The sequence below is a fragment of the Schistosoma mansoni genome, chromosome 1, assembly GCF_000237925.1.
Source record: "Schistosoma mansoni strain Puerto Rico chromosome 1, complete genome".
In the NCBI taxonomy this organism is placed as follows: Eukaryota; Metazoa; Platyhelminthes; class Trematoda; order Strigeidida; family Schistosomatidae; genus Schistosoma; species Schistosoma mansoni.
Window position 1 is genome coordinate 46,912,911 of NC_031495.1, and position 16,706 is coordinate 46,929,616.

General features: G+C 35.3%; 2 protein-coding genes across 2 annotated transcripts in view; one reads left to right on the top strand and one right to left on the bottom strand.

Moving 5' to 3' along the window:
- The window catches only part of Smp_148070 (hypothetical protein), a gene marked incomplete at its 5' end in the record, with an annotated part of 26,272 nt that extends 25,016 nt beyond the window's left edge, over positions 1–1,256 (bottom strand). Inside the window, one exon of the mRNA XM_018794623.1 lies at positions 1,115–1,256. Within this exon, the coding sequence (XP_018649016.1) occupies positions 1,115–1,256 (142 nt within the window). The remainder of the gene's footprint in view (positions 1–1,114) is intronic.
- Positions 1,257–3,247: 1,991 nt separating this feature from the next.
- Positions 3,248–12,538, top strand: Smp_048420 (hypothetical protein). The gene is made up of 5 exons (XM_018794624.1): positions 3,248–3,514; positions 7,832–8,023; positions 8,077–8,196; positions 8,232–8,365; positions 12,121–12,538. Exons 3-5 carry the CDS (start codon positions 8,091–8,093, stop codon positions 12,400–12,402), a joined length of 522 nt encoding a protein of 173 aa, XP_018649017.1. The 5' UTR covers positions 3,248–3,514; positions 7,832–8,023; positions 8,077–8,090; the 3' UTR covers positions 12,403–12,538.
- Positions 12,539–16,706: the final 4,168 nt, after the last annotated feature.

Sequence of the window (16,706 nt, forward strand, 5' to 3'; positions counted from 1 at the left end):
CTAAGAGGGTTAACTGCCTGATAGGTTGTATCAGACAGTTAACCCTCTTAGCTGGTGACTATATTTTCAACCTGTATGGCAACTTGGACCGATGCGTATGTGTGCCTGGTCCTACGTTGTAGCGGACTGACTGACTGATACAATCTAAGTAGTAGGTCCACATAGTTATCTGAGCAAATAGGTAAATTGACAGCACCAGTTATTGGAGAGACTAAGCTCACTCTCTAATAAAAATCTAGCATTTTCAGACACTATTCTTCTACACATAAGGTTTGGAAGAGAGAATCTTTGGCAATAGCACAAAACTTCCTGTGTTGTTTGTCAGGTTTTAAACTTACAAAATTAACACTGTAAAATTGAGAATAACCACAAACAAAAAGGTTACTCAACGAGTCTCGGGTAATATTTTGCCGACATGTGTTGCCATGGAGTCAAAATGCTGGGGCGATTACTACAACTCTACTTCGGTTAAGTTCCCCAACACATACAAGGCTTTTATTAGTTATGACTAAAAATAGCGGTGCTAAAGAAAAGGTGATGCTTGAAATTAAAACTGGGACCCTTGAAGTGGTAAAGCTTACAGCTAATGTACTACTATGTGGGGGTACCACTAAAACCAACATCAGAAAAGTACAGGTATTTATGCACAATTGCCTACGCAACATACACAACACCCGTTCGTCGGATACCATCAGCAACAACCTATTGTGACAGAGAACAAACCAACTTCCAGATGAAGAGTAAATTAGGAAGTGGATAGGACATGCATTGCAGAAATCATCAAACTGCATCACGAGGTTGGTCCTTACTTGGAATCCTTAAGGCAGAAGGGAAAAGAAGGACCTAAAAACACATTGCGTCGGGAATCGGTAGCAGACATCAAATGAATGAACAGCGATTCGGGACAAATAGAAAGGAGGGCCTAGGATAGAGTTCGTTAGAGAACCGTGGTCGTCGGCCTACGCCCTTATGAGGGGCGATTGGCATAAGTATGTAAGTAAACATCTGCTCGATACATATAAAATTAGATACCGTTCCTGTGAGAAACTAACCTCCATCTGAGAACATTTTTCTTGCAGCCTTGACTTGAGTAAAAACAGTTCGTACAACGCACCCTCAAAATGCTCTTTTAATTTTTGAGGTTTTAACTCAGTTTCAGGAGTAGGGATTCCAAGTACACTCTTCGTCAATCTGTCCAACAACGCAACCCCATAATTTGATTTCTGAAACAGTAAAGTATTTTCAGGTATAAACATACGACGCTCGGAAATGACAAATCTGGATTGATGGCTGGACACATCCAAATGTCCTTGACTTTAAATTATTGCCTTCCCTCAAGTTGTACATCGGACTAAAATTCACTGACTTTCAAAAACTGTGTTTTAAGGACAGAATGATAATAAATTATGTCTACCTGGTATGTTTAACGTGCTTATAGTTTATTTTGATTTGTTCAACATAACCACCGTATTTCTTCTTTCAGTATTGTATTTCAAATGGTCTAAATGATTCTGCGTCGAATAGAAAATCCTTCGCTCAACAGGTTGCCCTGTCTACTAAAAATTGATCAATGATGCTTTCAAAAACACACATATATGTTCGATACAAGCAGAAGGGAAGTGTTGACAAATTACTACAAAATACCGTCCCTAATTATTAAGAATATATCGATTTTCCCCTTGATGAACCGATGGAAAGTTCAGTTTTCAGTAATATGGATAGTAGGTTGATCAGCCTATGCTAAATATTCAAACTTATTTTCCAGTGGAAATCCAGCTCCTCAAAAATATTCATTGGTGTATTCGGTACAATCCGCTGTGATAGGGTGCTCTAGTCACTGAAAAATGGGATCTCACTCTGATTTTATTTGATCGTGGTTTCCAGATCTTATTGGTGTGGCCTTGAAAGGGAATAGTGCTAGAGGGGACGTAAAGATAAGGCAGTTTGACACCTAGATCGTTATTAAAGACACAGAATGCCAGTACTAGGTCATCTCGCGTTCTAAGAGGAAGGAAAGTGTAAACACTTTGTGAAAATTAGAACAACACATGTAAGAGAACAACGATCTAATTGAAGACAATTATTCGCTCACATATGTTGTTCTAAACCTTTTGTAACGGTAACTAAATCCCCGAAACAAATAGTTCTGCATATCCTCGACATTGACGCTGAACGCATTAGTCTTACCAGACATATCCTACTCGTAGGTGCTCGGTCATGCCATCTCACCAGATCACGAGTGGATATACCATGCTAATCAGTCATTAAAACTGAGAGCTAGGATAGTTCAATTATAGGTGTTGCTGGTAAAGCGCTGTCAAACTACAATACCTGTGGCATCCTCAGTGCGGATGCATGACCCGGCGACTTCAGCTAGGTGAGTACATTGAAAGTAATGTGATCAGCATCCAATATCGAGCACTTACAGAGCTATTGATTTGGGCGATTTATTTACTACTATAGAAGATTAATTAAGTTCGACTGATCTAATGAAGAGCGGAAACTGAATAATGGTTGTCGTATACGAGTTTCAATGAAATGAGGGCAAATGAGTTGCTAGACTGCCTACAGTGAACAGTATCAAAGACTTGAAATCGTACGAGAAGATCAAGAAACGAGTGTGAAGAAACGGAATGGCCTATACAACCACATCCGAGAGATATTGCTTATTGGATATTGTGTGGTAATTTGTACTGTTGCGTTACGTACGTTAAACATTAAGGGACTCGTCCTTCTATTTTTTAAGCTTTATGATAGTACCTGGCAGTGTAGAAATACTAATAATATCTACAAAAACGACGACGAATAATCTTATTTCACTTAGACGAACGTAAAAAGGACAGGCGTCATCGTTAGTCAAGACTTAAAGACTACTGCACACTGCCGTGCAATAGCCGCCAAAGGTTTTAGGACTTTATGGTCCATACGCAGGGCTTTTAGGCATCTTGACGCTAAAACGTTTCTGACTTTGTATACAGTGTTCGTGCGCCCTAAACTTGAGTACTGTATACAAGCAGCTAACCCCTGCCTAAAAAAAGACAGTGAACTCTTGGAAAGAGTTCAGAGAACAGCAACTAGGCTGATTCCCGGAATAGCGAAGCTCCCGTATGGTACTAGACTGACCAAGCTAAACCTATTCCCGCTGTCATATAGAAGAATCAGAGGTGACTTGATTATAGTTTTCAAATTGCTAAATGACAAATTTGCACCTGATATGCCCTCATTTTTCTTGTCTTCCAAAACAGAAAATCTACGAGGACACTCCAAAAAAGTTCACAAGCCCAGAACGAATTACTTGTCAGCTGACTACCGACTTTCCCATCGAATAATCAACGAGTGGAATTCATTACCTCAGCACGTGGTTGAGGCTCCATCCGTCGACTCCTTCAAAAGAAAGTTGGATCAGCTGAGAGACCATCATTGCCAGGACTAACACAGGCCACCAAGCCTCCTGTCCTTTCCAAACTGAAACTGAAACTGAAACTGAAATGCATTGGATACTCAGCTGAGTGAGGTAATGTAAAAATAATTGGGAAAAGTGAATGCATTTTAAATGAAGCAGATAGGGAAGTAAAAGAAACAACCATAAAGTAACGCGTTCTATAGATTCATCCTTTGTATCTTACTTTTCGTCGTCCACTCATGCACCCTTTTTTCGTCTATTTTAAAACTCTTGATTATGAACTATTATTAAAGCATCCTAGAATTCAGTAGCGGCACAATGTGATTGGAAAGTGTAAGTTCGGGAATCATAAGGTGTGGCATTCTAGTCGGTTTTATGAAATTTTATTATGTGTAGCCGTCTACTTATATATAATTACTTTAACAGTGAAAGTCATGGGACTAGGCTTTCCGCATTTGCGATAAAAATTCTATTTAATTAACCGGAAAATATGAAAATCAGGTTGATACCGGCTAAAATGCTTTCAGTCAGTGCTAGCCGTCATATATATATATATATATACCTGAAATATACAGTGACTACTAGCAGGTAGTCAGTCCCATCATTTCTCATAGTTTTCCGTAAAACACCCAGTTTAACTGAAGGAGATCAGATATACTGGTTTGCGTATTTCTGGTTGATAACGGATCAACACAGGAACTTATCAGCCGGAGGGTGATAGCTTCTAAAGTAATTGAGTGTATAACGATCCTTGATATTGTCTCAGTTAATCATTCAGTTTCTTGATATCAGCCTCAGGATATGCTTCCCTTGCAACATAGTCCTTCTTACTGCTTCTAAGAGATGTCTTGGTCCCAATTATAAAGGATATGAAGTTTAGTTTTCCGAAACATTTAATTAGCTCAGTTATACGTACTTTATATATAAGTTAAGGTTAAGTGGTAACGAGTCACCAGTTGATTGGCGCTATATTTCCCTAGCCCTCTGAATCACTTACACTTTGTACCAGAACACAAAATAATTCAGTGGATTTCTAAAATACTTCTCATTCCAACCTATCCTAACAACCGTTGTTTAGAAGTATCTGCTCTGATCCTTTGCTTTGGCGTTGATAACTCAGTTATATCGCTTTCCACCTGCTTATCTCCTTATAAGGAAGGCACACTTAAAAGTAAATCTAGACTTCCCTGAAAATTTGTTCACAGTCTGAAACATAGAGTATAGTTTGGATCTAGTTTGGCTCTAGATAATCATTACGTAGACTTCCGGAGAATAAACAGCAATTTTGTGGTTTCCTCCAATACTTGTATCCTAAGGCGTCTGCTCCAAAAGTTAACGTTCAATATAAGCCGACCAAAACCAGGAATAAAAGTTTCCTGTCAGACAAATAAACGTACCCCACCTTATTATTCTACTTTTTGCTGTCTACTAGACGGAAATATTTCTAACTGTTCTCATCTATAGCGAACTCCCTATGGGCTTTGCCGATAAATCTTAGTTAGGTGGATCGATAACAATCAGTTTTCTTTTATTATAGACTAAAACATACAACTACACATTAGGTTACGGAATACTAAATAACTGTCCTCACACTTAAACTAGTTTAGTATTCTGACGTGACATCCTTATTCTGTATTGCTTCATGAAATCATCTTCCCTGCAATCTTTTAGAGTCCTAAAGGTCTCAGTAGGAAACTTCATGACCTTTAGAAATCAAGGGGCTCAGACGTATTAGCAATGGCGGGCTATATTAATGCTTAAGTCGGTAGACTAGGCCAACTTTAAAAATACTTGGGTAGGTCATGTGTTATCTCGGCTCAGGGAGCAGATAATAGTGACCATCTGCAATTCTGTTCAAACAGTCGATTGTTTATGGTAAGTACAAACTTTAGGCGTAAGGAGAGACACTATCTAGCCTGGTGACCCTACCGACACAGCTATAAACGCAAATAGATCACATCTCCATTAGCCACCTCAAATATAAACTAGAGGATGAAAAGGTCAAGGATGTATTCATGAAAAAATTAGCTAAGTACCTTATCGATTGTAAAGAAATAGTTCATCTTGAAGAGACTTAAAAAAATGTCCAATCAGCTGTAGTTACAGCGGTGATATCAAGAACTAAAATTAAAAGGTTAGTAAAGAGCAATGGGTTTCTGTGGCACAAAGCTAATTGATGGAGACTCGAGAACTCATCTCGGCAGGCTTAGAGGTACGATGCAGAGCAACGACAAATCAAATGTAAACAAAAAAAAATTAACTCAAAGATTGTGACCAGTGGTCGGCAACGAAAGCATAAGAAATGTGAGAGACAACAGAGATAGGTAACACTAGATGACTCCACCGACTGATTAAAAAAATAAGTATTAAAAAGCTAGGTGTTAGTGGGACCATCTCGGAAAATGATAAAACCATCAATCAGGAAGACTAGACAGATAGACAGAACACTTTAGGAAACGGTTCAACCGGCCTCCAGCTACTATTCAACCACCCTTTATTCCTAATAAACCTAAATGGGGAATTGATACAAGTTCCCTAACTCTTAATGATATTGAAAAGACTATAATTAATCTAAAACGATGGATAGCAGCTAAACCAGATGGTTTAAGCATAGGAACTGTAGGTTCGGTGGTCCAGTTTCATCAATTAAATTAATCGAGATATTACCAAGTTTCCTACTAGGCGGTCCGCTTATCGATTTAGAAGACACAAATTATGTAGTCTTATTTGGCAAAGACTCTGACAAAGCCTAGTCTTTCGATCGTCTCAGAGGGCAATGCTAGCTTGTGTGGAATGGGTTTCTGTTCAAAATGCTTCAGGACTGGTCCAAGTCAACCCCTAGACTGATCATAATGAGTGAAGTAGTTAAGTGCGTTGATCAGTCCATTTATCTTGAAGGTCCTTAGCCTGATTAAATCGTGGCACGGAATCAGAAAACTAACTTAACGTTTGTCAGCTTGCACCACTTGTAGCATAGGCGAAATTTCTGTTTGCTACCCAAAAGGCGTACATACTACACAGTGGTCCACTCTGTATTACTTCATGTCTGTAAAAATTATCTTTGAAAGTAAGACACGCGTATGCTAAAGGTGTTAAATCACGGATTTCTACGGAGCACTGCTCGCGTTTCATGGAATAACCGAGTGAGCAGTCTTAAAGTTGGGCATAGGACACTTGGCTAAGTTGGTAAATTGGTAGATAAATTGATGGGTCTTCTTCAATTGAGGTAGTTAGGACATCGGCCACATTGCACCAGTCCATGGAGTCATTGACTGTTGGACTGAGGCATATTGGTAGATGCAGGTACTTGGTTGGGGTCTGCGTGATAACTACCATCAGCATTCCGAGACATAGGTTCGGAATAGTTCACCATGTTGCAGACTCCTTCACTTTTTATCTTCTTCCCGATTTCTAATTCAAATATCTCTCCCAAAGAACTACTACCCTGTCTTCGCAAACCATATTCCTAAAGTTTAGTCTTTATTATTGCCACTACATTATTTCGATCAATTTTGTTATTTTTATTTCATCGTGTCAATGTAGTGTGGCAACTTAGTCCAACCTGCATTTGCATAAGGCTATACACTGATGATGTCTACCTCTTTACAGTATGCATTTGAAAACCTTGAGTAAAGTGACCAAAAATCTGTTTGGCTAGTGCATTTGCATCTATTTTCTGTCTTTTATCTCCTAAGCATAATGCTACTTAATATTTTTCATTCTACAGTTTGTTTCTTTGATTTTAAATTGCATATTCACTAGGTTTAATACGCAACTTCTCTTAATATTATTTTAGTGAAAATTAGAATCTAATCTTGATTTCATGTATCATGTTGATGAGAGGTGTATTGCACGTCTGTGTTACGTCTTGCTTTATTTATCTCTGACCAAGAAGCGTTGGATATCAATATCTGTTTATAGGTACCAGATATGTAACAGTGAAAATAAAATCAAGGTTGGTTTTACTGTGAATTATCGTAACCAATGGTTGGGGACTGTGTGACATGGCTGAGAATCGATCACAATGACGTAGGTGTATACATTCTCTGTCTTCCTTTAAATTATGGGATTAAAATTGCTTCATATCTTTCTTCCTGTACTATATATACAATCTTTCTGTTATATATTACTACCACTAAATTAACTAATTCATCTTGTTGTGCTAACGAGGTATGGCAACTTGAACCGATGCATATATGTGCCTGGTCCTACTTTATGTCTGACTGAATTAATGTGAATTCCCAACCTTGTTATACGTATTGGACAATGGAGAAAAGGATTTGGGTCAACCATAAAATAGAACATTTCACCTTACGTCACAAACTTCATGTACTAGTGGTGAACAGCTTCAGAAAACTGTCTTTCGTGCCCTGGATTCATGCTCTTAATTCGATGAGACCTTCATTACTAATCGATTTTCCTTTTCAGATCCCCAAGAAGAAATATTATCTTTTTATGGTGTTGGCAACCGGAAAATATCAATCCCCCACACTTTTCTAGCAGACTCTATCCTCACTTCCTAACATTACCCTTACTACGGTTACCAGTTTTTATTCTCCAGCTCCACCTTTTTCGTGTGGCGCTACTACTAACAATCCGATTTGAGTTAATTTTCATCAGGCAAGTATAGGAAGCTATTATACATATCGACAAACTATCTCCATTCTTTCCAGTATATTTAAAACCAATGATCACGATACCAACTGACGATGAGTTAGACACACTTGTATTAAATCATCTGGAAAATTTGTCTACGATTATCGATTTGAATCACCATTTAGAGGATTCTTTAAGTAGGTTATGGAATTACTGTACATCTAGATGAAAGGCGAAGGAAGACTTTTACTGGCCAAAACGCGACATAATCTTCGGGGCAACAGTTGTTCGATCTCTTCAACCTCTTATAATTTAAACGAGATGTCTACTCGTGGTGCGTCTTTCCGTGTTGCAGTTATTGAAGAGGTATTCTTTATTGTATAACATTTAAAGATTTACATTTAAATGATTAAACGCTATTTTTTTCTCTATAAGTGGAGCGGAATTCTGCTAATGTGAATGTATATGCATTAATTTAGCACACTGATGGATCGTTTTCTCCTCTTGACTTGATAGGTAACATTCAGGAGTATTTCGGTTCCTATTATCTTGCTTATACATCTTAAACTGGGTTTATTATATCGCCATTTGTTTATGCGAAGCAGTTCGTATAACAGACTGATGGCTAAGTACCCATGTAGTGATAAACATCCCCATGTTTAGTCCAAGATACACGAGTATCTATTTTCATTCTTGTTCTCAGTCAAGAGATGGACATTGATTTCTCAAGCGTAGCACATTACTATCTAGCCACACGGTTTTAGAAGTTCAGTGGTCAGTGTTTAATAACGACTATAGTCAACTCATAACATGACCACCATAACCCTGTTTTCAGTAGTAGTGGACTTAAACTGACGTAAACTGGTTTTTATTAGACCATCAGAGAATACATATAGAACCACATCTATTTCAAATAATGGGTGGCTATTCACCTGAGTTATACATTTTTTAAATTCAAATAATATGAAACAGTTTCATACTGCTTTATCACGATATCTTCACTGGAAGCTAACCCATAACGAATTAGGAGTTCATAATCATGTTTCAGTTATTTCTAATCATACTTATCGTTTTTTGTAAATCATGTGGTTTCAGATTTTGTTTTCTGTCCCCTACCGACGAGTATTTCCGGTTTTCATTATTCAAACGAAGAGGTTGATGTTTGCCAAATAATGCGCTTAGTGTGCTACAACCTTTAAATCCAGTGTTAAAGTTATAAACATTTTGTAGTCACTATTCTTTGATTGTGTCGATTGCGTATTCACTAATTTTTTTAGATCTTCATAATAGTTATTATTCCTTTTTTAGTCTTTCTACTTGTTATTGAATTAAACTATCTAATTTGATCCGTTTTTTGGTATTTCGGCTCATATTACCTTTGTGTCTATAAATTGTTGAAATGATTTGGTAGCTTATTCATAAACGTTTTTCTTTTTTTTAACTAAACAGTTAACATGATTTCGTTTTTTGCATTACTTTTCTGCTTCATAAGGTTTAGAATAATACTGTGTATATTTTATTCTTAGATTTCAATTTCAGTAAATCAGTCAGTCACAACGTAGAACTTCATATGTACGTAAATCAGCTCGAGTTGCCATACCACATTAGCACAGAGATGCAGTTGTCCATTCAAATCCCATAGTGGTAGAGGTAGTAAGAGTATAAGGAGTCATCGGAAAGATTAGTGTTTCAATATGTTATTCAAGGAATATAATCCAGTGAAATAAATTTGGAAAGAAAAGAAAGGGACATGAAGAATCCAGAAGATTAGAAATTGGGAGAACACAAAGAGTGGATGCACCTTCGCCACTGCAAACGATTTTGAGCTATGTCATTCAAGGCCTCTAACCATCGGTTGTTATCATCTCGCGGATCTCAACCAGGTTGTCTACACTTAACATCATGGCTCAGTTTACTTGTCAGTGACTTCATGGATTTGTGCCACGTTTTGGTCTGGCCGCCCCTAGCTTTCTTCCAACCTACTCCTACACCATAAAACATCGCACGTCGGGGCAGTCGGTTTAGCTTAGTTTTATGTGCCAACCCGTAGACTGCAGAGTGTCACCACAAGAATTTACCAATAATGCAACTGTGGCAATGATTTGCGTCATGGCCTGTTGATACTGTTTTAGTTTTGTGATAATCCTAGCTCACCTTTCTATGGACAGAGCTTTCGAGATCCGTTTGTCTGTCAAATTCAGTACAGTTCCACTAGGAAACAAAGGCTGTACATGAGTATACATAGAATTCACTTCTCTGTGATCAGATAAAATTTATTTAGCTCATCATATTTTCATTCATTGGTATCTCGATTGATACGTAGTTTATTTGGAATTAAGCTTTTACACTTGTCTGTTTTTTTAACTGTAATGCATATGCTCAAGCATCTAGATATTACAATACTTCAACAATTTGTACTATTAATTGTCAATTATCATTCAAATTTTTTTTTACCATAAATCCTAAAGCATCTAAACATTGGTCTTATTTATATTAATGTGTTAATCATATATGGTGTCTCATTTTTCGTATGATATTGGATGTCTTTTTTTATAAACTTTTTCAATCAGCAAGTTTGTCACTACTAAAATCTTTCATTCCGGAATTATTTTAATTTACTCAACATTACTTAAATGCCATGAAAAGTGCTCGTTACGCAGAGTCGCTTTCCAAAACAATTAACTATGTAAGGGTGTACATTCGTGATACTTAGTAATAAGATTCCATGCATCAGTCATCATAAAGTCAATATGATGTAGGTTTTAATAATACTCTTGACGTAAATTTAACCTATAAAGTAAAATTTCATAACTTAGCAACTACCTGCATGCTTATGTTCTAGGTTGTGAACCATTTATTCCGTAGAATAATCATACTACATGGTTATATAATTCTTAGAAGATGGAACAAAGTCCAAACGCGGACTTTGGTGATTAGCTCAAGGAGATTAATTGCTCGGCTTTAAAAAAGTTTCCGAAGACTAAAATCGTTTTTACAATACTATGCAAACGTTAATTACACACAATCAATGTATCTGCTGCAACTACTTTAAGTGTATTAAAGTAATATCTCTAAAAATGTTAATAATAGTGTAATGGAACGACAGAGTTTATCGGAGCTATTTAGTATATTAGCTCAATACATTTCTAAGAATCTTATCATACATTAACTTTCTATAAGAGGAATATAAGGACAACAAGCATAATAAGGAAAAGCACTGGTCATACTGCCTTCAATGTTACACTAAAACGAGTTTGGTAGGTTTACATTTTCGTGTGGATAAGTTTTTAACAAATTTGAATAATCATTTTAAACTACTTCTATGCAACCCTATCAAACCTTAGTTGTGATCAGTCCTGTGACCCATCTTAAATACTTGTCGGATTAGTGAAACTATTTTGTAATCCTTCCGTTACATATTTATCAACCTTTATTTATATGACACAGTTAATCCACATTTTGTATTTGTTCACACATAAATTGATAAACACATTTAAATGTAATCCAGCCGTTTATGTATAGCAAATTTCAATTTATTTGTAAGAAAAGATGGATAGTAGCTAGCAGTGGAATCTAGGACGCGTGTTTCGTCCTATTTGGGACTCGTCAGCTGGACGCACCTGCATCTCAGAGTCGATGTTCACTTTAGGACTCGAACCCAGTACCTTTCGCTTCAAACGCCATCGCGTTATCCACTCAGCTACTGAGTCCTAATAGCCACTTGCTTGTGCAATGGGGTGAAGTTTAAATTCACTTAGTATTGTCTGTTTGAATCTTCCCATTGATATTTAGAGACTGACCAGTCCTAAACATCAATGGGAAGATTCAAACAAACAATACTAAGTGAATTTTCACTTTATTTGTTCAGAATAGTCATGCTTGATTTTATCCACGAGTTTTAATCGAACTTGACAGAGTGTAAACTAAAGTAATTTTTTTCCTATTAATAATGATTACTGTATATTTGTGCCTAAAACTTTTTGAATCAGGGTCGGTTTGAAAATTTTATTATGAGAATAAATATCTGAAACATAGTGGAATCGTTTCTAAAACGATCTATACGTCCATAGATGACATTTATTTCAAGAGCTATAATATTACGTTTTTCACTTTCCTTCCAGCCTATCGAACCTACCTATGGTAAGGATTTCAAAACCACTCGTTTTCAGCTAATTGACGAATTGGCTAACAGTAAGTTTGATCCTAACCCTTCAACAGACCCAATCCGATGGTTTTCTGGAGTACTTGTTCCTTCTAGTTTACGTCATGCCCAATCTTGTTTTCGACGTGCTGTGAATATATCCTTGGAACTTGCCAGTCGACGTGCAAGACTAGAGGCGTCTTCTCAGCAAATAAAACATTTAATTAAACTACGCATGAAAGGCGAATCAACAGTTGAATGACTATATGATGTTTGTCTATGACTATCTATTCTTTCGGGATTTCTTCAAAATTATTGTAACTTATCTTTTACATTTGACTACTTGTATGATGAAATTTCTTTTTTTATCTACCAAATAAATGTTTCCGGTCTTTTTTCGTACTCAAAAAATTTTCGGAGCACATACTTCTAGGATTTTTGATCCTCTTTATAATACGGGTGACTTCGCTGTAGGATTGGTATAAGACATATCGTTGGTGTTAGTAAACACTTTGTCTTTTCGAAAGTATGGAAGGACCTGACACAGAACTGATAATGTACTGTAAGTTTTCAGTCTTAATAAATATAGTTCATTTTATTTGTTAGAAATCGTCCTCAGCTCATTCGGAAGGGGGTCAAATATGTTTAGTCTGTGTCAAAAAAATAGTTAATTGTGTTCACTTCTCGCTTTGTAATTTCAGTCATCATCACGTTAATATTATAATAGTTCCCAGTTGTTTTTCAATATCTTGGTAGTAGATCATTGATATTTAGCGCTGATTATTTTTTCTGCACCTAGAATGGATTAGCTAGTAAAGTGGCCTAGCATGAATAGATTATTGTATACTATATATTCCCTGATGTAGAACCGACAAGTTATTTGAAATAGTTTGTAAACAAACATTTATTTTTCAAACTTTATATTCCTAATATGAATTAGTAAGACGAGTTGGGTGGTAAATGAATGTCTCAAGACGTTTCCAAGTATTATGATAATAATCATAATATATGTGAATAAGATCAGTTTAAGCTATGAAAACGGTAAAAGAAAGATTGTATGAACACCAATCAAATATCACCACATCATCAAACGATTGTTAGTTAATTAGGCCACAAGTTGGTCAAGGGAAAAGCATCTGTTGAACATATTTCTTCTGAAAGCAAGGGCCATTGATTGCTCAATAGAGACTAGTCACGACATCGATATTCGATAAACACTTAGCAAGTTAAGAGGCCGTATTGACAAGTTAGTTGGAAAATAAGTGGTGACTGTAATAGTCTCAATCAAAATGTCGAAATAGATTTTTCACACATATGGAGCATTTAGTATTGAGTAATTGGAGAGATTTAATAAATATTAACTAGAATACTGTTAAAAGGTGTTTTGGAGACAACCAGTATGTACTTGACAGAATTACTTTAGTTTTATCCATTTGCATTCAGACTTCATGATCATCAGTTATAATCCATCTACAGATTTCTAATTGACTAACCACTGGATGATGAATAATATCATGCATGTAAGTTCTTAGTCCATATTGAATTCTATTGATTTAATCAGTCAGGATGCATAAGTTCCCCCAAGATTACAGACATAATTTGCTGACAGTCGCAAAATAGTACGAAATCTAGGTTCAGGGTTAAACTACCTCTAACTACCACCTTACCGTCTACAAATATATGAATTGGTGTTTTAGATTCAATTCGCTGTAAAGTTAAAGGAAACTATTTACTAGGTATTATTAGCAAATATTAAGATGAAGAGGTAATGTGATCAAAATCTGGGGAAAAAATAAAATTCTACCATAGCACCGAGATTTTACACAAAAGAAGATGACTGTTATCATTAGAGGCTGTGATCTGTGATTTCAAAGCACGGAATTACAAAAAGGAATTAATTGCATACAGTTAAGAAATCTTCCAAAAAAAAGTACGATTTCATATGTTCTCTCAATATTTTGTCACTAAAATTTAGTAAATGCTTTCAAGATTCCTAGAGTACCATATTGTTATTGTCACAGTCTTTGACTTTTCTCTGCTGTAAATAAACACCCGTCAATATACATTTAGTTCATAAGCCAACTAATTGTAAGTTAGGTTCATTCATCATCAATTGGTTACTTAAGTAAACATTTCGTATAAATAGATTTTGAGTTCACCAACACACAAACATACATATTTGTTGGGAGAGAGAGAGAGGAACAACGCCTGGGTTGTAAGGACACATAGTTAACACCAAAATCCAAAACAACAGTCTATTATCTTAAGATTCCAACTCCTATATTTATAAATCACAAAGCATTTTCTAAATTCTTTCTCTAATAGTAATCTAACTTACTACTATATTTGTACCAGTTTTAAACATGGAGTAGTTTATTAATACCATTCAGTATCCTTAAGTTATTTCGACAAAACTATTAATTAAATGAGTAGTAAAGGAGGTTAATGGGAATTGTAGGACATTTATAGTTTAAATTATGGAGTTACCTTAACTAGATAACCAATGAAAATCTGTAAGCATTGGATTCATTGATGGTTTAACTAAGATCATTTTATGATTTAAACTATGAATGTTGATGAAATTTTTTTGGATATCTAATCGTTAAACTCTGAATATGTTTCCTAATAAACACAAGGTCAAAGAAGTGAGGACAAATCAGTGTATCTAGGTTACCGAAGTAATTCTAAAAGTTAACTGGTTTATTACAAAATCTCATTGTGATTACATGAAACTGAACTAAGTAAAAGAAATCTATGCTAATATGTGATAAACTGTGAACTCAATCTATTGTTCGACAAAATTGACGGATTTCGAACCATATGCAGATGTGAAAATGAAGTGTTGATAAAAAGTCTAGTTCTGATACAGATAACATGTCATCGGTAGGTGGTTTGTTCATCTTACGAATCAATCTAAACATACAATCAATCATTGCAATGACTCAGTATGATATTACCAATTTTGAAGATTCAACTGGATTCATCTGAAAACTACGGAATCTGAGAAAAAACTTTAAACTCATTTGAAAGAAAATACGAATTTCTCAAAAATGCAAAATTTTCTTCTGCCTCAATAGCAAGTCTGGAAATACACCTGCTGTCCTAAAATTGCTGATAACTTCAAACAATTGGAAATCTAGCTGATTGAGACTTTGTTAATATAGTCTGGCTATTATAACTTATTCACATGAAATCACATTGTTACGTGTTTTAGGATTAAAGAGGTGTCGGTTTTTGTAGTTTTGTGAAACCTCTAACTTACGTGTTACTAAACATATCATGTTAGGTGTTTGTGTGAACGAATTGATAGATATATTACTCATCAACAACATTATTCACACGTAAATCGAATCCATGTATGTAGCTTAGATTAATCAAGAAATATATTGCTTTATAATACAATAATCACTTAAATAGTACCTTTATTAAAATTCATCTTTGCATAGGGTTATCTAAAAATATATCAAACGTTTAATATTAGTTTAGCATCATGTGAATGTTGCACGTGATTCAAACTATTTTTGCTCAAATGAAAGCAATTTCATTGAATCTCATTTTATCACACATTGGCAACGTGACGTAAGAATGAAATAATTATAGGTTAACTAAAATAGAAGGTTGTTAAAATTACAAATTAACATACTGTTCGATTAAACTTTATTCTTAAGTCGATCCTACTATTAAATACCAATAAACATGAAACTAGAGTCTAAAATTTATAAATGGCATCCTCCAAAATTCAAGGGTAGTTATGAAGTCGATAAATGTGTTTTCTAATATATAAAAGTTGATAAGATATAATCAATGTGTGTACGCTGTCTTCAATACAAATCACAAAACTTGAGATTAATACAAATACTGTATGTAAAACCAGTCTACATGAAATTCATCTTTATTCAGTCAGTTATCACCAACATAGAGTCTGGGACAAATATTCATTAGCCTACAACAAAATAACACTGATAACTGTGTTAGTGACGAAGTGATATTTGAGTTAATTCTAATGAGAACGTGAAAATCAATGTACTCATATGGGAGTTTTGCGAACTTAGCCTACTGAAGAGAACATATATTCAGTAAATATTTACAGCGTATTTACAGAACAATAATAACTTAATTACTGAGTTAACTGTTCCGATTTGAAATTTTGCCGTGTACATCTTGACCAAACTAGTTACATGAAAGGATATTCTTGACCTAAATATATATTTATACACGTTAACAAGTGCGAATGATAAGCAGAGATCTGTCTGGTGTTCAGATGAAATATAGTAAGAGTTCAGTTTATAAAACCCAGTGTCCAAGTGCATACATATAGAATACGTGTACTGAAATTCTACAGTCATATACTTCATTAAATGTACAATTAATTGTTTCATATCAATAACCTAATTTCAAACTCATTTGTTTTCTTTTACTTGAGCGTACATATTTTGTTGTAATGATAATCAGTGTTAAAACTAACAAGATGAATGATGATTGAAGGTGTGTCACCATGATTATTAAAACCAACAATTAGTACGTGAAATAAACACTTTACTAAATAATAAAATCAACAACATAAAC